General features: G+C 41.6%; 1 protein-coding gene across 2 annotated transcripts in view; it reads right to left on the reverse strand.

Moving 5' to 3' along the window:
* The window catches only part of ETS1 (ETS proto-oncogene 1, transcription factor), a 122,933-nt gene that overhangs the window by 93,770 nt on the left and 8,326 nt on the right, over window positions 1-20,837 (reverse strand). For both annotated transcript variants that reach the window (XM_054693200.1, XM_054693199.1), the window contains exons 2-3: window positions 13,732-13,814; window positions 604-739 (exon numbers count right to left, since the gene is read on the reverse strand). In XM_054693200.1, the coding sequence (XP_054549175.1) occupies window positions 604-739; window positions 13,732-13,800 (205 nt within the window). In that variant the 5' untranslated portion in view covers window positions 13,801-13,814. The remainder of the gene's footprint in view (window positions 1-603; window positions 740-13,731; window positions 13,815-20,837) is intronic.

Below are 20,837 nucleotides of genomic sequence, written 5' to 3' on the forward strand. Positions count from 1 at the left end.
TTCAATGGCTCAGGCCCTGGGAGAGGCTCCACTGGGGATCTCTGGAGGCGTGTGGCTCCTGCTCGCCAGAGGGCAGCAGTGTGGCCGGCGGGTCAGGGAGGGGAGGGGTGTGAGAGGAGAGGAGCTTCCGTGAAGAGCAGTTGGAGAGACAAAAAAGAAACAAAAAAAAAGAAGCCAGATGCAGCTGGGCATGCACAGAGGTGGAAAAGATTGCAAAGAGACCAGGACAGACATTATGTTCTGTAAGAAAGCTCGCTCATACACCCTCTTTTATCCAGTTCATACATTATGACCTCAAAACAAGACTGTCAACAGCCCAATTGAAATGGATAAATCTCAGGAAACGCACAGTAGACACAACTATTTACCAAATGAAGATCGAAAACAACCACTCCTGGGCTCATTCCTAGAGTGTAGTCTTCCTGTTATTGGAGAGTAAAGTAACTCAAAATTGTTGAGAAAACTGGGACTTTCCATTCGAGAACAATAGCATCCCGTAACCAAATAAAACAAAGGAGCTGTCATTTCAGAGACTGCAGCCATCATCAAATTTCCACATCCTTCCACTTTATCCTCATTCTCAGTCTTTGATTTTGTTCCTACCTGAGCCACAGTGTTCAAGACCAGTAGGGACTTCCTGTGTGGCTATCTCATCCCAGAAGGGGTAGCAAGATCGTTGCTGGTGATAATTGGACTGGAAGCCATAGGCCATTCGAGGATCTTCATAAGGTCCTTGTCTCTGTGGCCAGGGAAAAAAAAACAGAAATAGATTAAGAGGAAAATTCGATAGTTTAGCCCTAATGGAACAATAACTATATCATCCAGCCACATGTAAGTCAGACTCATCTCTAGATGATAGAATGGAACCAACTATCAATCACCCTACCCCTACCAGGAAAAAACAAAACACTGGGATGGAGAAGAAGTCGTGACTTGGTCTGTGAATACATTTACTTTCATCCATTTCTTCAAGTACTTGAGGATGACCTTTACTAATTCTCAAATAAGCACCCACAGTTAACAGCAAGGCAGCTATAGGTCATCTTAAATTTATACAATCCTTTTTTTGTTTTTTTTTTTATGTTATCTTACTCTGTAAAAATATCATGCAGTGATAGTCTTACAAGACGTAGCTTAGTATCATAGAACCAATAAGTGACAAAAGCTAATGAGGAAACAAAAAATGGACCTACATAAGAAAAGTCGCTCATTTTTTCAGTTGTTCAGTATGTATAGGTTTTATGGACACTGATTGCTAGATGAGATTTTCAGTTTCTCCAACACTTGGGGACTTGTGCTACTCTGATCAGTTTTATGAAATACACCATCTGCTCAGTATGCTCTTAAGAAGACAAATGTCAAGTATGGCAGGCCCTGTTTTGCAGTGCTTAAAACCCTGTCCTTTGAAGTCAAATATACTTGGACTCAAATGGTGGCTCTACCATTTATTTATATTTCTTAATCTAAACTTAAGTTTACTTGGTTATAAAATGGACACAATAATCCCTACCTCAAAACATAGGGGCATTCAGTGAAATAACATGTCTAAGAAAATTCTATATAAAATAAAATAATACATGAAGTGTTTGTAGTAAAATCACATATCACATGAAATGCAAGTATTAGTATATGTGAAGCCTAAGGTAAGATAATTTTAATGTGAGACCCTTAACAATTCTGGGGTTGGGCAAGATGGTTAAAAATTAAGACACAAAAGGAAAAGCAGCAGGTTCATGGAAAGATTTCCTGAGAATACAAGTCTTGATTTACAATGGTCCATTCTCAACATTTTTTTTTTATTCTTTCTTCTATGGTCTCTCCACCTCCATAAAGACCCCTGTTTAAAAAAAAAAAAAAAAATGACCTCTGCTAGAATTAGATGTGATGAAATCTGTAGATGTTAAGCTGCTAATTAGTAAACCTCAGTTGGTATTCTCATCCCTAAAGAGTAGCTCAATAACTCCCAAAAGACCTCTAATTGAAGAACCTCTTATTACTTGCTCTCCCCTTGAGGTGCAGTAGAATTTAACGCTATTACATCACATTCAATTGTTCACTATCTACTCTCTCCCAGTTTTGCAACTGTTCATTCATATAAATTCAGTAAAATGACAGAAGAGAGTACATTGGTACAGAGAAAAATGAAACATGAACCCAATATATAGAAGTTTTTGTGTACATTCATTTGGAATTGATTTATTTATTTTCACAATATTCATAAAACTAACTAGGACTGGATGAAGTTTACTTTGAACTGTTCATCTTCCAAATAGGCTAAAGGTACTGAGAATATAATCACACTCATGGGACTGATTGAGTTGCTGTATGTCTCTGGCTAACATCCTGGGCCTTCTGACACCAGGAGTGCTGGTGAGAAGCACAAGCATATCAATGTAGCAATGGCAGGTCAGTGTGTTTGTGACCAAGCGATTCAGGGAAATCATCAGTCAAGAACATTCTCTTAGGCTTCAGTCAAAAAACATTCCATAATTCTGGCTTAAGATTACCTTCCTGACATTGTATCTTAATATTATAAGGTTTTCTTTTGAATGCTCAAAGTTAAGTAGGTGTTCCATGATACTCTGCAATGGAATCCATTTGATAGACAGTTCCTAGACTAGCTGTGTGCTCTCAAGATCTACCCCTATCTTTTCAAAGCCTTCCTCGAATTTCAATGTTAAGTATTTAGGGTTGTAGAAAGAAGGCCTTAAGTGAGGTCATTTTCATTTCAAATGTCTTCATTGGGAACCGTGTGTGTGTGATTTGCCTGAATTAGAAAATCCTTATGAGACAGGTAGTATGTTCCAAGTTCGGTCTTTGGTCATCCAAGCAGGATCCTCAGAGATTAGGGCTGGTTCTTTGTTATAGTCCCTGATAGGGTGATGAAAACCAGAAGGGCATTTGAATTCAGATTTAAAAGTTTAGACTTTTGGGCCTCCCTGGTGGCCTAGGGGCTAAGTCTCAGTGCTATCACCATCACTGATACTGAGTTTGATCCCTGGTCAGGGAGCTAACCCACATGGCAGAGCAGACCTCTCCTATCTTGCCCACTGTTCCCCCAGCAGTGCATTTCAGCAAATCTCTCTGTTCTGCTCCCCACTCTGTCTCTGGTGAATCCTCTCACCCACCGTATCTCTGTCCTACACCACGGTTTTTCTACACACACAAAAAAAGCTTAGACTTTCTAATGACAGGCCACTGAAGAGCCTGTGTAATATACAAAGATATGTTCAAGAAAATTTATCTTGTTGCAGTGTGCAGGGGAGAGATGGAAGGCAGAGGGTTAGGGATAAACCAATGACTCAGATATGAATGACACAGCTGGTCAGTAAGCAACTCACAAGTCTTTAAGTAACGATCTCACGCAACATCAGCTTCAGTTTTTGTGGTTGACTTTTATGAGTCTCTCTACCCTCAAGTCAGGCTTTTTGTTGACAGGGATAGTTCATTTGTGATTTTTTAAATGAAATTCTAGTTTTAAGACATATTTCCTCTTTAGCTGCCCTCAGTGGAGCCAGAGGACCCTATATGTAGAATGAAGAGAAATGCAATAAACCCACCATGAACCAGACATTGCATGACGTCCTTACCGAGACACCTGGCTGGTTATTAGACATTTCACAAACTGACTTACTATTTCATAGAGTGTGAAAATGACATTTTTACTCAAGAGAACCACATACCAGTTCCAATTCATTGTGAAACTGTCTCAGTTGATGCGAAAGAAGTAGGTTAGTAACAGGTCAGAAATCTAAACAGCACAGCCCTCACCTCATTGCTTTGATAGGGGACCACCCAGAACACGGCCAAGTCTTTTCATTGATACCTTCTTTTCTGGCTGTGACTGGAGACAAGTTCATGAGCCGCAAGCCACACTTCCAGTTCCTGTCACAGTTTTAAGGTGAACATTGGACTGGATCTCATTCACTCATCCAACAAGTCATACTGAAAGGAACTTAACTACATACCACTCAGTGCCAGTTGGTGTGCTAAGCATTGTGCAGAGATGGTCACACTTATTCCTCACCACAATCTTACAAAATTCGTGCTTTTATCTCCATTTTACAGAAGAGCAAAGTGAGGCTTGAAAAGGGCAAGTGAATTTCTAAAGGCTATTCAACTAATAAACTAATGGTGGTAGCATTCTAACCCAGGTCCATTTGACTTCAGACTTTTCTCCTACTTGTGCAACATGAAGCTTGTGTGGCTCTGGTACAGATGTTCAAGAAGGGTAGCCACTATCCCTTAATGGGGACTACATTAATTATGGTAATGGGCATGCATAAAGCCAATCTATATCATGCAGTTGATTCATGCCAAGTATGTTGGCTTCTAAGAATACAATATGAGCAAGAAAATGAACTTTACCCTTAGGAGCACACAGGCAAGTAAACAGGAAATTACAGCTAGGGAATGTGACAGGGTTAAGTACCAATGTGTAAGAGCAGGGGAGTGGCAGCAGGGAAGACTTCCTGGAGGAAGCTGACTTAGGTAATAACTGAAAGGTTGAGTAAGATTTAACCTAGAACATTTTGTGAAGGATCTAATGAGCAAAAGAAGACAATAACACACCTAGATGCAAAGGAACATATACAACTATGTAAGGGAGAATGAGAGACTCAGAGAGGTGATGATGCAGAGAGATAACGATATTGTTCTGCAATGACAAGAACGTGGAAAGGTGTGCTCTTGGGCAGTAAGGATGCCTATAATGGGTTGGGGGTGTATGATTAGTAGGAGGGAGGGAAAGGGTAAATTCACAGTGTTGAAGACCATGTATACCAAAAGGAATTTGGCTTTAGGAGGAAGGCACTGAAGTTTGCTTGTGGTAGTGACATGGTGAATCAATATGTTCTAGAAAGACTTGCTTGATAGTGCTAATTGGGATGGTTTAGGCAGAAGCAGATGAGGAGGCTGACGTAGGCTATGTCCTATAGCACCATACCACAGACTGGGGTACTAATCTTCACTTAAGATATTTATTTGCTTGTAATGATCTTTGCATTAATTTTATTTTCAAAAATACTGCATTGACATAGTTTAGGGTGGTAACTCAGTTTGGGGGCACGCTTTCATTTTTGCCTCCATGTAAGTGCTTTACTCATCTCACCCAAGTTCAATGCTGCCAACAGTCCAGTGATGAAAAAAGAGTTGGAATGCTAGAATAAGGTCACAAGTATAGAGGTGAAGAGGAAACAAGAAATACAAGACAGAATTCAACAGAAGAATCAGCATGAATTTATGACTGATAGGAGTTGAAGGAAAGGAGGGAAATCTAAGATAACATTTAGATTGCTTTCTTCCACCATGGTTAGTTTAGGTCCATTAATAAGGAGGGTGGAGACAACTTTACTTTTAGTTGTGTTTAGCTGGAAGGATGGCAGAGCAAGCAGCTTGATGAGGGGGTCCTTAAAGCAAATGTATGAAAGAAGAGGAGTAGAAGGAGTAAGGTTAGACCTAGCAGTGTATGGGTCTCTGGTACATAAAAGTCTAGTTACTAAAGGTCTAGTTAGCATATGGAGTCAAGGAAAATGCCAGTGGAAATTAAGAGAAAGGATCAAGAATGGGTCTGTGAAGTTGTTTATAGTTAAAAGGCAAAATGAAAAGGGCAAATCAACAAAGAAGGAGCAAATTGAAACATAGGTGGAAAAACAAGTACACAGAACACTAGAAGCCAAGGACAGAGCTTTGAGAACTAGGGGTGGTGAGCCAGAGGCTGAGATGAAAAGGTGGGTAGTCAGGCAGCCTTGGAGTGACTGGGTCCTGAGATTGGTATCTCAGGAAAGCACATGGCCTCGCCCTACTCTGTCACACCCACAGCGAAGAACCAGGTAGGAAACGTACTTCTCTCTTGTCCTCCCAGAAGGAGGCTGCCGGAGGACACCAGCCCACATCCTCCATGCTTCGTCTTTCTGATCCTAGAAGCAGAGCCCCAGGCGTCTGGGATTCATTAGGACGAGGGACACATCCTATCCAATCCCCTGAGGCGAACCCACTCTGATGGCTACTGTGGACTCCAGGTAAGGCCTCATCTACTTTATCACCTCTCCCAGCTCTGCTCCTTGGTGCTTCAGAGTCAGGGACCTGAATGGTCCCTTCCCTCCTCTGCCGCCATCTCTCTGTGACCACCCAGCCCTGCCAAACCTCACAGCCACAGCCTTCCTTCTCTCTGCCCCCAAAGATGGAAACAGTGGAAATGAAGAACAAGGACACACTAGACCACAAATGTGGAGTCTGTGTGCCTGAAAGGGCAGGTATGAGCCATTCTTCAGGTTTGTTGCTCTCTTTCACCAAGCAGCCTTGAACGTCCAGGTGTCTGCTCCCTAACTCCCTCCTGACTCTTCTCTGGCACGAGTTACTCAGCACTCACATTCTGGGAGCAAATACAGGTTTTCTCTAATCAACTGCAGAGTCCCAGGGTTCAGCCCAAGTAGAGGGCCATAAACATCGACGACATAATAAACATTTCTAGATGCTACTGTTTAAAGAACAAAAACAAAAAGCATCTTATACCCAGAGGCCAAGCCAAGTTAGCCCTGAGGGGAGAGGCACTGTGGTTTGCCATCCACATGAACCTAACTATTCTAGGAATATTCTAGATATTCCTAAGCTCTGGTAGGAAAACAGAAAACTAGAAGTCAGGAAGCCTGGACTCGAGCCCTGCTCTCTTCTCAGGAGCTGGGTCCCCTCTGCCTGCCACTTAACCTCCTTAAGTTTTGGCTTCCTGAGCAGGCTGGCCCCAGTGATCTCCAAGTTCCTTTCCAACTCCAAGTGTCCTTTCTGCTGATACATCCACATTCTTTCTGCTGGCCTTGTGACTGACAACCTTCATATGATAAATCGTTACCCAGGATGGAGAAGCCTAGAGAGCCAAACAGAATTTGGATTCATAATTTGAATATAGCCATAGACAGAATTTGGATTCATAATTTGAATTTAGCATATGGAAGCCTTTGTATTCTTGTGCTGACTCTGTGCCATATTCGCCATGTTTCAGTAATGAAGAAACGCGAAGCTAAAAGGAAACACCAGGCTTCTGAAACAGTTCTAGGGACTTGCATGTTGTAGGGGCCCAACAAAAGTCTGTGCGATAATTGAACAGTTTCTCAGCTTAAAACCTCTCACCTCATTGCACAGAGTTCCTTGTTCACCCCAGGCTGAGCGACTCCACAGATGTCTTCGTGAGCTGGCTTCCTCTCCCTCAGAAGATGCTAAGTTAGCTAGTGTCCCTTATACTTGGCGCACCATGGAGAGGCTTTTTGGCCATGCTGAGGGGGGAGCTTAGGACAAAGCACATTCAAAAGGACATTGGGGCCTTTCTGTTACAGGGGGGGTACATTTGTCCTGCTCCCTTAAGAGGCAGAGGGGAAGGAGGCAGCCCAGAGACACTTGGCTGAGTTCTAAGTTCTGGTCACAGGGGAGGGGGTTAGGGTGGTGCTGCCACCAGGAGAGGCAGGACAGACCAAATAGGAAACTCTCAAAGGGCAATCTAATTTTAGACTCAAGGCCAGGAAATTCTTTCTAAAACAATAAGGGTGATGGGCTTGGGCCTTGGTAAAAGGGCAGGCCTGACACAGGGCAAGTTTCTAAAGAGAAAAAAAACTGAGGCACGAAGAGAGTGCTATAGAGACAGGGATATGCTGCCATTCATCAACAGCTGTGCTTGGCTTCCACGTCGGCCACAGCTGAGGCCACCCCAAGACACATCCTGGTGTTGGGGTAGCACCCCAAGTTGGTGGTAATAGGGCCCATCCTGCAGTTCCTTGTGTCAGCCAGAGACCCCAGCCTGTCTACTCTCAGCAGGAGAAGACTGGCTGTTGCTCCGGGCTGGAAAGGGCAGCCTCTGAATCCCAGAGCCAGAACTGGGCACCTGAACTTGACACTCTCGTGCTGAGAGATCCCAGGTGAGACATGGTATTTACCAGCTTCTCCTCCCTTAGCATGAAATCCTCAGACTCCTTGGTGAAATCCATGAGTGACTGCCTCAGACACCCCGTGGTGAGGAGGAGGGGAGGCCAGCTCAGAACTCATGCTGGATTATGGGTGGGAGAACTGGACGTAACAAAAAGACTGGGCATTGATTCATTCCCACTGATTTGCTCAGTTGTCCACACGGTAGAATTGTTTTTCCTTCAAACAAGAAAGACCAATTTGTCATTTGAAAAAAGGTACAATTCTGGGGCCTCCCTGGTGGCGCAAGGGGTTAAGCACTGCTCTATGAAACAATCCACAGCCTCTGCAGCACGAGTTCGATCCCCGGAGGGCCAGGGAGCAACCCACATGGCGAAGCAGACCTCCCCTGTCTCGCTCGCTGCTCCCCTCAGCAGCGTATTTCAGTAGATCTGCCTGTTCTGCTCCCCACTCTGTCTCTGGTGAATCCTCTCACCCACCCGCATCTCTGGCCTGCACCCCAGCTCTTGTATCCATAAATAAATAAATCTTTTAAAATAAATAAATAAATTTTTAAAAAGGTACAATTCGTTTAAAAAAGGCACAAAGATGCATGAATAAAAGTCCATTATAAATGTGTGGATATCACTATATATCTGAAAAATGATTAAGGGGATGTTCTAAGCCAGGAGTAGGAGACTTAGACCACATTCCACCCTTGCCAATTTGTTCATTTTGGCAACTTATTTAACCTCTTAGGATCTTAATTTTCTGATATTGAGAGATGGTCTCTAGATTGTGATCTGGCTGTGAAGTTCCCCAGTTTGTGCTGTCTGAGCCAAGTATCTTAGAAAAGCCTCCCTTTCAAAGATACTGTAGTAAGTAATGATATATCATTTGATAAGCTATAATATGATAACATCACATATATGTTATCACTCTTTTTTCCTTTGATTTTCTGACTACTACTAAGAACCATAGCTATAAATACCCCTCAATATTATGTTCGAGCAATCTCTCCCAAACAACAAGAATAAAATTTCTTTTCCAGTTTCCATTTGCATTATAATTTTAGAGGGCTAGTCCCACTTTTCTAATCCTGAATGCCATCTCCACTGCTCTCTAAGATTGCTAGAGAAAAAAGGGCGTCTGCATTAACTTCACAGGAATAAGCATTCCCTAGAAGGGCAGGGACGGCAGACTCCTCTGTGAGCACATCCTGAGGCTGGAATCCTGGCGCATGTGGGGTTGAGGTGAAGAGTGTGCGAACAGCCCTGGGTAAGAAGGAATTGCTTCCCAAGGAGACCCAATTAAACTGCAATTACTCAAGATAAGAGAACCAGGTCTGTTTACACAATGGGGTTGTAAACCACTAGCCCATTACAAGGGAACTTTGATCTGGTGGCAAGGGAGCTGCTTCCAGTGGTGGGCAATGATGTAGCAAGGAGTTTCTCAATAAGAATGTCTCCATCTCTACCCCAGCAGCCCCATCTTGTTCTGGCAACACCCTTGTATGTTGAATCATCTCCACCTCTCCATGGAGACATCTAACACAATTAAGAAGTTGAGAGACAAACAGAGACGAAATGATAAACCCAAAGAAAATTAATCAAGGTCATCTCTGTGACAGGCAGTCATCAAGCATTTTCTGATTTAATCAACACAGTGACCTTACATGGAAAGTCATACGCTGTCCACCATTTTATAGACAGGGACACTGAGGCTCAGACAGATTAAGTAATTTGTCCAAGGTCACATAGCTAAGAAGTAACCAGTCAGAATTTAGCCCACATCTCTCTGACACCAAAGTCCACATGCTTTCCATTATAAGCGACTGCAACGTCTTCTCAGATGCCTGACTCAGAGCTGCAAGAAGGCCCCTTTTAATGCCTGGTCTAAAATAGGCAGGAGCAATGTAGTCCCTCCTTTTGCCTCATCAGAATTCAGAAGTTGGAAATTGAGTTATATGTCCAAAAAAAAAAAAAAAAAATTCCATCAACTAGCCCTCCCTGGTGGCGCTGGAAGTTAAATCTCAGCACTATCAACCTATCGCCAGCCACTGCAGCATGAGTTCGATCCCTGGCCAGGGATCTAACCCTCATGATGCAGCAGACCTCTCCTCTCCTGCCCACTGTTCCCCTCAGCAGTGTATTTTAGTAGATCTGCCTGTTCTGCCTCCCCACTCTGTCTCTGGTGAATCCTCTCACCCCCTTCACCCCACCCCCACACCTTTGGCCTACATCCCAGTTCATGTATGTATAAATAAATAAAATAAATCTATAAAAAAAATCAATCAATCCATCATGAAAGCAAGACAGGAAGTGTACAAAAGAGAATTTGCTCAAACCATGATGTGTTTGGCAAGCTCCACAGACAATCACAGAGGTGTCTGGGACAAGGAGTTTTGTCTAAGGGCAATGGTTTGAAGTGCATTTTTGCAAAGCATTTAGCTAAGCCCCATGGCCATACTATCCCTTTGCTGGCATTGCACCGAAGATTCAAAAGACCAACCAATCCCAATGGAAGGACACAGAAAGGATAGGAGGAGGTGATGCTTGAAACCAGTCCATGACTGACAGCCTCGCCGTCAATGGCCTCCCAGCTGACAGCCAACATACACTCTGTCATATTCCTGTTTGTTCAGTGATCATGTATCTGAAATAACCTGGTTTCCTCTCATATAATTCTTTAAAATCAAAGATATTATGGTCTAATAAATGTGATTCCATTTATACAACTTTGAAATCTTTCAAATAATCAAGTCCCAAGTCAACAAAAGTCTTGTTGGACAGTTACTGAAACTCTGGTTCATGTCAGATTTAGAAAATAGAGTCAGTATGTTTATAAGAAAAGTGCATTTGAGCTAAAAAGAATGAACAAGTGGCACATTTTCAAAGCCCTTAACACAACTCAAACTACAAGGCATGGAGTAGACTAAAGGCTGTGTCTTCTGGAAATGCTAGTGTTTCTTGGGTCTCAGTGCCTTCCGTGCTCAGCAACCACACTCACCAGATATATTACTATCGCCCCAAGGCCTGGGAGCTGAGAGGAGTGGGTGGGTGGGTCTGTTCCTTTCCTTTGAAGAATTCAAGGTGCTTCCTAAAATTCCCATAGTCCCCAGGACCTCCTCCACACATCCTTTTTGTTCATGAGGTAGCCCGGGACTGGGACATGTTTGGTCAAAACTAGGTGTGTCCTTCCCTCCTGTTCCTGCCCTCCCACAGCTCTAGCAGATGAGACGAGAGGACCTGGGCAGCCAGGGTCTTCCAGGGCCACCCCGGGCTTGCTGAGGTAGCATAACAGGAAAGAGCACTTCCTCCCCATGGATGAAAGGGTCCCTGACACACAATCCATGTAAGAACCTGACCACGTCACTCCTCCACACACAATGGCCAGACGATTTCCAAAAGTGTTGTTGCTCTATCTCCCGGTTGTGACCTCACTTCATTCATAATGGTCTCCAGGGGGACTGACCTTACAATGGGGAAACATGTCCTGCTTTTGACAAACTGACCCTGAGGCAGATAATGTGAGTTGTGTGTAAAACGACTATTTACGACTATTGCTGGGATTATTATTTTTTTTAATTTATTTATATATATTTTACATCATCTTTCATTTTTTTACAATGTTTGCTTTCTTTTTTTCAGGTGTAGCCCCCAGAGAATTTCCACCACCAGTTCACCATGTTGCAGGGGTTATTTTAAGCATTGTCTAGTATAGCAGATGATCAAGTATGCTAATGCTGCTTCTAATTTAAGAATAAGGAGCCTGAAACTTAGTAAACTTCAGGGAATAGAAGACAGTCATATTCAGAAGGTTGTTTCTTGGGCAATGAACACAGCCTCTCATGCTATAAATATATCCTCACGTTTTCCCCTATACAGACTTTGTTCTAAATCACTAGTTTCCACATATTAAAGATTTGCTTAGCCCATCTGTACCACAATATCATCCTGCTTTCAAGGCTGGCCTCAAGGCAACTCTACACCAGGGCCGTTCAATCTAAGCATTATTGGCATTTGAGCCTGGAAAACTGTTTGTTTTAGGGGACTGTATTGTTTATTGTGGGATCTTTCATTACATCCCCAGCCTCTGCCATATAGAATTCAGGAGCATGCCCTTCCACCCACCCCAAATTTTGACAACCAAAATACCACCAAGAATCCCCTAGGAGCAAAATGACTCCAATTTTAAAAACCCACTGCTATTAGGGTTTCCCTTTCCCCCCATCAACCTTCCCATATCTGGGGCAGAGTTTCTGTTCTTGGTGGTCCAGCCTAATTTAGGGACCAGGGCACCAGGCAGGACTTGGATTACTTATTGGATTAAATGCCATTCATTGAGCTCTAGAGATGCTCCAACAAAACTGGGAAGACGTGGCAACCTTGAGTTTTGACTGTCTTGTCTGGGAAAGCTAGTGAAGCTACACTCACTCTGCCAGGAAGTGTCAGATTAAGATTAAGAGTGGGAGGTTAATTTGCTAGCTCTTTTAATGCCATTGTCTTAAGGTTATATTTTGTAGACAATTTACAGATTCTTTGTTTATTAGAGTCCAGCCTAAAGTTAGAGGTTATCTACATGAGCTGGTTTGTTGAACTTGAGTTTGTACTGACTGAAGGGTTGATTTTAGACAGAACGTATGTGAAGAAGTTAAAGGACTTTTCTGCTTGCTCTATGGTTCTTAGTTGCCTAACAAGTTCCAGAGATGGAGAAAGTGAGGCCCAGAGAGAAGTGATGAGTGAAAATGCTGGGAAAATTTAGCAGTTCTCTTATGTAGCCTTCTGCGTTTGCTAAAGCCACTTTGAAATTTGTAGCGAAAAGGAACCCACATGTTGATAATGCTTTTCAGATATGGCTGTTGGGGATAAGGTGGGAGTAAATAGGCTTTTTGTTTTGAAACCAGCAGAAATCACTCACAATGCATTAAAAATACCCAGTGTATTCAGCTGGGTTGAGGGTCTTTAGTTGGAAATATGCATTTAGAGTAATTCGGTTTTTGGTTTTTTTAATCTCATACAATTTCCAGATACCCTGTTCAGATAATTCAGTATTATACCTACAACCGGTACACTTAAAATAATTTTAAATTCACTACCTAAAACAGAATATATACAAATTTGTATGGTGTTGCTTTTTTTAAGACAAGGTATTAATCTTATTTAATTCATCACAATCTTGATGAAGAGAATTAACATAGGCTTGACTTTCTAATCTAATTGTCCGAGTCGATGACACATATTTTTTTCCTGAAATCACAATCTCTTCATTTGTTTTAACCAATCTTTATAGCATTATCTTTAGAAAATCAAGCATAAAGCCTAAAGACAAAAACTTCATTTAGTCCTATCTTAAAGCTCCTTTTAACCCTCTATTCTAGGATGTATGACATTTTTCTAAAAACTTATTTTTGCTTTCATTTCCAATTTCAAATTTTGTCATCAGAAAGCTGTTGTTTACCTTTTATGTATGTGGCCCAAAATAATTTAATTCCTGCTGAAAATAGGTCTATGGTACACCAATCTATATGTGAGAAATCTTCAAATGAACTGAGAAGTGAAAAATCACCTGGTTTTAACTGTTAATCATGTTGGAGTTACATGCTCTGAAACACAAACATACTAAAAAAGCCTTCCCAGCAAATCCATCAGTCTTGATTTTGACTTTATATGCTGATAACATGATAGATAACCTCACGATTTAGTTCCTCTGAATGACTCAAAGCTGACTCCAGCTTTGAGTTAGGTCACTGATCTCTCTGGATAGGAGAGTCAGAATGCAGGAAGGGGAGGAGAGAAGGCAGAATAGCTTAGGGGAGAGCAGGAAAAGGACCCCACTTACCACCACTGCAGGACGTGGGGTTGAATAAGGGACCGGGCCACTCACGGAAGGATCCACAAAGTAGCTCATGGTGCTCTCAGGACCTGCAGGAGAGAAAGTGTTCACTGAGCTACTGGGTGTACGAATGTCAACTAGAAACCCCTGGAGGGCTGGAATCTTGAACTGTCAGTCACTGCCTTCTGTTACAGTGGAGGAATTAAAAATCAGAAATAACTGCAGCACCAAAGGGGAGAAAGGGTTGGGAGAGGGCTAAAACAAATAAAGAAGGAAGAACAATATGCTATGGTGGTGGTGGTCTACCAGGGATTTGGTGGTGGGTGCAGTATGGTGGGAATACCTGATGGGGGTATCCAAATATTACCTAAACTATAAATAAACAAACAAATAAATAGACAAAGTGACAACCCCGGGGAGGCAGATCCAGGCCCCTGAGGCAGCACAGATAATGGGCAACCTCTGCAAGGCCTCTGCATGGCCTCTGCACGCTGCAGACAATCAGCAATAAGAATTCATGAAAGTTAGAAATCTTCTGGAGCACATCCAGCCAGCAGTGCTGGGTCTTGCATCTTTTTGAGTAATCTCACCCATAAGTCACCCTCCTGGCACCCCAAGCAGGTCTGGAATATGGAAGGAACTGAATACACAGTTTTGGTGTAAATTAATCGATAAAGGAATAAATTAAGAAAACAGAAGAATTGAAAAGCTCTACTGAAGAGCCCTATCAAACAAGACAGATAAACAAGGAGAAGCTCAGAAATCGGGACTGGATATGATTCATCTTGAAGAAAGGATAAGGGCTATTAAATAACTCTTGTTGAGAGCTATTATCTACATTGCAAGTCTGAAGGACCAGAACGCTTGAGGAATGTTCTGGCTAAAGGGATTTTCCAGCTAGCTGTCCGTCAACAGGAAAGTCATTTATATATACATGTGAACAATTCTGTTGATCTAAATGCTTTCTGAAGTGCATTAGTTCACACATTTTCATAAACTCAATACTATACACTAAAAAAACTCTCTTGCATGATTTCGGAGATTAAATTCCTAAGCATGTCACTCAAAGGGCAAATTCCTATTGTTAGTGACATTTTAGTTTCAACTTAAATGCTTTCCCGTTTGTATGTGTCCTTTTACTTTATTTCTGCTAATTGAAGTCACTGAAGCATTTCAAGAAAAGTTAAGAAAGAGCTGTATGTTTGGAGTTCAATTCACAGTTTTGGTTCCCCTCTTGATTTACCCTAGCAGTCAATGACCATAACTTCATAACTTCTTTCATATGAAATGGAATCAAATGCTATTGTTAGTCTCAGAATATAATATTATACTAAGAGTTACAGTCACAGAGCAACTAAGAAGAAAGCCAGAAAACTTCTGAAGAAATAACTTCTCCAAAACAAAGAGACATCCCACTAATTGGGAAAAAAATCTTTGCACTCCATACAACTAACTGATAAGGGACAGATCACAAAGATATACAAAGAACCCACACAACTCAACAAAAAAAAAGTAAACAATCCAGTCAAGAAATGGGCAGAAGAACTTAAAGGACACTTCTCCAAAAAGGAAATGCAAATGGCCGACAGGCATATGAAAAAATATTCAACATCCCTTATCATCAGGGAAATGCAAATCAAAACCACAACAAGATACCACCTTACAGCAGTAAGAATGGCACATATCAAAAAAAACTAGCAACAAATGTTGTGGAGGATGTGGTGAAAAAGGAAGTCTCCTACATTGCTGGTGGGAGTGCAAACTGGTCCAACCACTATGGAAAGCTGTGTGGAGGTTCCTCAGTCTACTAAAAATGGAGGTACCACATGACCCAGCAATTCCACTCATAAGGATCTACCCAAAGGACACAAAAACATTGATTCAAAAGAATACCTGTACTCCTATGTTTATTGCAGCACTATTTATAATAGGTAAAACCTGGAAAAAACCCAAATGTCCCAAAATAGATGACTGGCTCAAGAAGATGTGGTATATATACACAATGGAATACTATTGAGCAATCAAAAAAGACAAACTAATGTCATTTGCAACCACATGGATGGAGCTAGAAGGAATTATGCTCAGTGAAATAAGTCAGAAGGAAAAAGAAAAATATCGGATGGTTTCACTTATAGGAGGAATATAGGGGACCCAAATAAGACATCAGGAGGGAAAAATAATAATACAAAACATAACAAAAAAACACAAAAACAAACAGACTATTATAAAGCAGAGACATCCTGCAAGGGAGGGGGACAGAGAGGATCAGAGGGAGGGAGGGAGAAGCACACAGGACTGAGGTGATGGTGCACGGATGAATTGGCGGAGGAAATTCTATGGGGACTACACCTGAGGGGAAAAAACAAGTAAACATTGTTTTAAAAATGAGCAATAATGTAAAATACATATAAATAAATAATTTTAAAAAAAGAAATAACTTCTCTTAGGGCTGTGTTTGTTTTCAACTAAAACTCCGCCTCTTTATGTCTTCCCCCACCCAAGTAAAATGCAATCAAAATAATATTAATTTTTAAAAAGTAAAATAAGGTTAGTTAGACTGTGTTGATCAAGATTTTGTTCTAGATTTTCAAGTTCATTTCCACTGCAGCAAAAATCACCCATGGGACGAGCTCCCCTATGGTAAAACTGAAGAATAAGAAAAGATCAAAGTACTCTAGGCCAAGGATATTGCTAACATCGTGTCATTGGTCACCTCTCCAGCTTTTGTTTCCAACACTGATGAGCAGCTACCACTTGTCAGCCTCTGCACTGGACACTGATCATGAAATACAAATAAAGTGGGCACAGCAGAAGACAATGCAGGCTCCTCCTGACCACAAAGTGTTGCGATAGTCTCCATGAGCTCACTGTGTTCTTCCCACCAAAGCACTCCTCATTTTCAATCTTTAAAATTGAGTTTTAACATTCTAACTCATCATCAATCCATACATCCCCTCACTTGAAAGGTTTTGATCTACCGATGGATGTTAACTTCAAAGTGATCCACATAGACTGTTATACTGAGAATGGGCTGTGATGATTTTCCCCCAGGGAAAAGCTGGGCATCCCACCAGGAGTCTGGAGAGTAACCTGCCCCTTTGGGATATGTCAGGGGGGGGAAGTTCTGCTTCCTGCAAACGATTCCACCCTTTGATTTCCTCTACCCAAAGCTCCACGGATCCCTTGAGTCATCACAGACATCACTCATTCATTCAACAAGCACATTGAAGGCTCCCTTTGTTAAGAACTTGTTTATTCATTTGATAAATAATAACGATGTGTCTGTATGTGCCAGACACTGTTCTGGACACTGGAGACACTCTGGTAAACATGACATGGACCTTGCAAACTCATGGACCTCCTATCAAACTCATGATAAAGCTACATAATATAGTTTATTGGTGATAATGTGTGCAATGTTCATAAGATTTTTTTCCAACAATATGGAAAAAAGCAAGTAGTCAGTTCTGCTAGAATAGGAAATTGTGGAAGATTGCACTGGGTGAAGTATGAGCACATGGCGTGATGAATCATCCCTAGACTCCCCCAAACAGCAAAAGACCTTTGCCCTGCTGAATTCCTATTTTACTTATAAACGTGTAAGAAAAAGGTCTTTAGGAAATGGCAATCATGCCCTGAAGTCTCGGTGCGGAGGCACCAAGAGTTTTGTTCCGCCAGCCAACCAGAAGACACTCCTCTTCCAAACAACAGTCCGCAGAGCTTGGGAAAAGGTTCCGTGGAAATATGTTTTCTCTTTCCAAGTGAGAGGGGATCCTGTGGCCCCACCTGTGGTGCATTCAGAGCCAGAACTGGGCCGTGTTCTTGAAGCTACATGAGTTATTTGAATGAATGACTCTTCCCTGGGAGAAAAAGCCCTGCACCCAGGGAGGAAGCAGAAAAAGGGGAGTTGCCAGCGCTGTTAAGGGCTCTCATCTCAGGAAATAACTGAGGGACAGAAATGGATTACTGCTTTATTATTTTTTGGAGAAAGAAAAAAAGAACAACCCCACTTCCACTTGTAGATTATGACACAGAACAGCTGCTGTAGACATAAACCTTTTCAAAAAAAAAAAGGCAAAAAGAGCGTTTGGATGATCTTTTTTTTTTACTTACTGGTCAAAGAGACCCTCCCACATGACAGCAATCTAACATCATCTAGACCAGCATTTTCAGTCTTGGCATTATAAATATTTATTACCTAAATACGAAACAACCGTGTGATTTAAGATTTATTCCCCAGACTACGAGTATCCATGAGGCTTGTTTGAATGAACAAATGATTTGAATACTTGGTAACTGAGATGTAAAGAACTAGGTTCATTTTTCCTGAATGGGAGCAGCAATGCAAGAGCAGCAGGATAAATGAGTCTGAAGTGACTCTGTCCTCAGGAAGCTGCCATGACGGTCCTCCATGGTGACCTGCCACCTGCCACAGCCTCCAGGACCTGTGTTCCCCCACCTGTCCAGCCCTCCCTCCTCCCAGGCTCCACTGCACTCTCCACTCCTTCCACGTGGAATTCTGCTGTTCCCTGAGGCACGTGGAGCCATTTCTCAGGTGCCCATATTCCCCTGTGATCGCCCTTCAAAGAAATGCTGGTCTACCTTCCTAGTCCTCAGGACTAGTGAGCTCCTTTGCCCCAAGTTTTCAGGCTCATCTTCTCTAAATCGGGAATTCAGGTGATTTGGGCATTCATTTTAGATTCTTCTCTATTTTTTATTCTAATGTTTGTAATAAATACATTTTATATTGGCAGAAGAAATTACCTCCAAAAGAAAAGTGGTTATTTATTGGGTTATTAATGGAAAACTTTGTCTTTTGTTGAGGAGCACATAACTCAAGATGAAAAGCCTTTAACTGATCTCACAGTTAAAGCTGCCAAAAGCTTGCCTAAACCATGCTCACCCCACCAGAGCTGGCTCTCCCTTCTCTGTGCTCCCCACATATTTCTGTCACCATGTGTAACATATTTTATAAACACATTTCTATTTGCCTGTCCCACTAAACTCTTGCACTATTTGAAGGTAGGCACTATGCCTTTTTTCGTCTTGGTAGCTCCAAAATTTAAGCCAGACAAAGGGGCATAATGGAAATCCTTTCTATTTTTAAGTTGGTGAACAGATCTCAAAACTAAAACTTTAGGAGGTGGATCAGATGTGAATGCATTTGATTTTCAGACTGAAAAATCCTAATAGATTGCAGGCCTGGATAAAGATTCTTAGAAATAATTGGTTTGTTTTTGTGATCCAATTCTAAGAGAAATGTTTCTTTTTATTCAGTATTTAACGTCAACTTATCCAAGAAGACTTTTCCCATTTAACTGCAGCTCACAACTCCTCACTGATCTTCACTGGTTTCTATATTGTGTCTCCTCCTCCCACCCTATTAGGGTGTCCCCTACTCCCACCCCAGGGTCAGGATTTAGTTTATTTCTTCACTCTGTATCCCAGATCCTATGCAGTGTTGAGAGGTAGTTTGCACACAAACATGTTGAATATAGGAGTAAAAGGCAGAGGCTTATACACGCCCTTTAACTTACAGTACCCCTTTATTACAAAAGAGAAAGACTGAGGCCATGCTGTTAATTGGCAAGGTCTTCAATCAACTCTCCTGAACTTCCCCATCCTCACCATCATAGATTTTCCTGATAAAGACTGGTAATCTGTGCAAAGGACAACAAAGTTAATTCTGGTTGATGTTGATGTCTCACATCCAACAAAACACCTCTTTTTTTTTTTTAAAGATTTATTTATTTATGCATACAAGAACTGGGGTATAGGCCAGAGGTGGGGAAGTAAGAGGATTCACCAGGGTGGGGAGCAGAACAGGCAGAATGACTGAAATACACTGCTAAGGGGAGCAGCAGGCAAAACAGGAGAGGTCTGCTGCGCCATGTGGATCAGCTCCCTGGCCAGGGATTGAACTCATACTGCAGTGACTGGAGAAAGCTTGACAGTGCTGAGACTTAACCCCTTGCGCTACCAGGCAGGCCCCAACAAAACACTTTAAAACTAGTTTTCTGTGGTGAGAGATCTGTTCATCATAATGTACACAGTCTCTTCCGGAGCTTTCCACCCTCCACAAGCTTAGGGACCAGCTGAGAACACACACTGACACTCCCTTGTGCCAGGTCTCCAGGGGGAGGATGAGTGAAACCCAGAATGAAGAGGGACTGGAGTGCCAGAGGGGTCTTCAGGCCAAGGTCGCGAAAGAGCTAGAAATCTCCAGAGAGGAGGCTTAAAGGAGGCTGCATCCTGCTCACACCAACCCTGTCCCTGCATATCTAGATGACAACTGTGAGAACAGCTAAAGTTTTTATTTTGGGTTATGTCCTCCTCAACAAAAGACGAGACTTTTCCATAAATAGCCCCTTAATTTTGTTTTTGTAAGTAATTGCTTTTGCTAATATATTTATTGCAAAAATTGGAATAAAAATAATAGAGAAAAGCCTAAAATGAATGTCAAAATCACCAGAATTCCCCAGTTAGAGATAATTATACTAACATTTGATCAACATTCTGTTGAGTTTTTACATGTGTTTATACAAATATAAATATAACATTACATATGAGCGTAATTTTACCTTTATATTATTCTCCACACGGCTGTTTTGTAATGTGCTCTTCTTTCAGTGATGTTTGATAAAATTCTATGAACACTTTCATATGTCAATAAATAATTCTTCATCTCAAATTCTATGACTGCCACATATTCTATTTATGTGTGCATTATACTTTTCTTAATGAGTCTCTTATTAGTGAATCATTAATCTGTCCCCAATTCCATTATTATGAAAGTTCCTAAAATACGTATACTCTCACTAAAAGCCTAAACCTGGTTATTATTGAGACAAAATATGTATACATCCTATATTTGTAATCAAACTGACAAACTGCCTTCCTAACAGAGAAGTCAAAATTATATCACCTCCGGCAAAGACACTGAGTTTTAAATTTGACCAACGCGCTAGTCTAATGTTATAATTTTCATAGATCAGGAATTAAGGCTAACATATATCTTGGGATGAAGACTGCAGATGGGGAATACAAACTGTATAATAAAGCTTTGACAGGAAATATCAATAAGGTAGCCTTTTCCTATTTTTTCCTCTTGG

The sequence above is a fragment of the Talpa occidentalis genome, unplaced genomic scaffold (genome assembly GCF_014898055.3).
Source record: "Talpa occidentalis isolate TD23 unplaced genomic scaffold, MPIMG_talOcc4v2.1 talOcc4.12, whole genome shotgun sequence".
In the NCBI taxonomy this organism is placed as follows: Eukaryota; Metazoa; Chordata; class Mammalia; order Eulipotyphla; family Talpidae; genus Talpa; species Talpa occidentalis.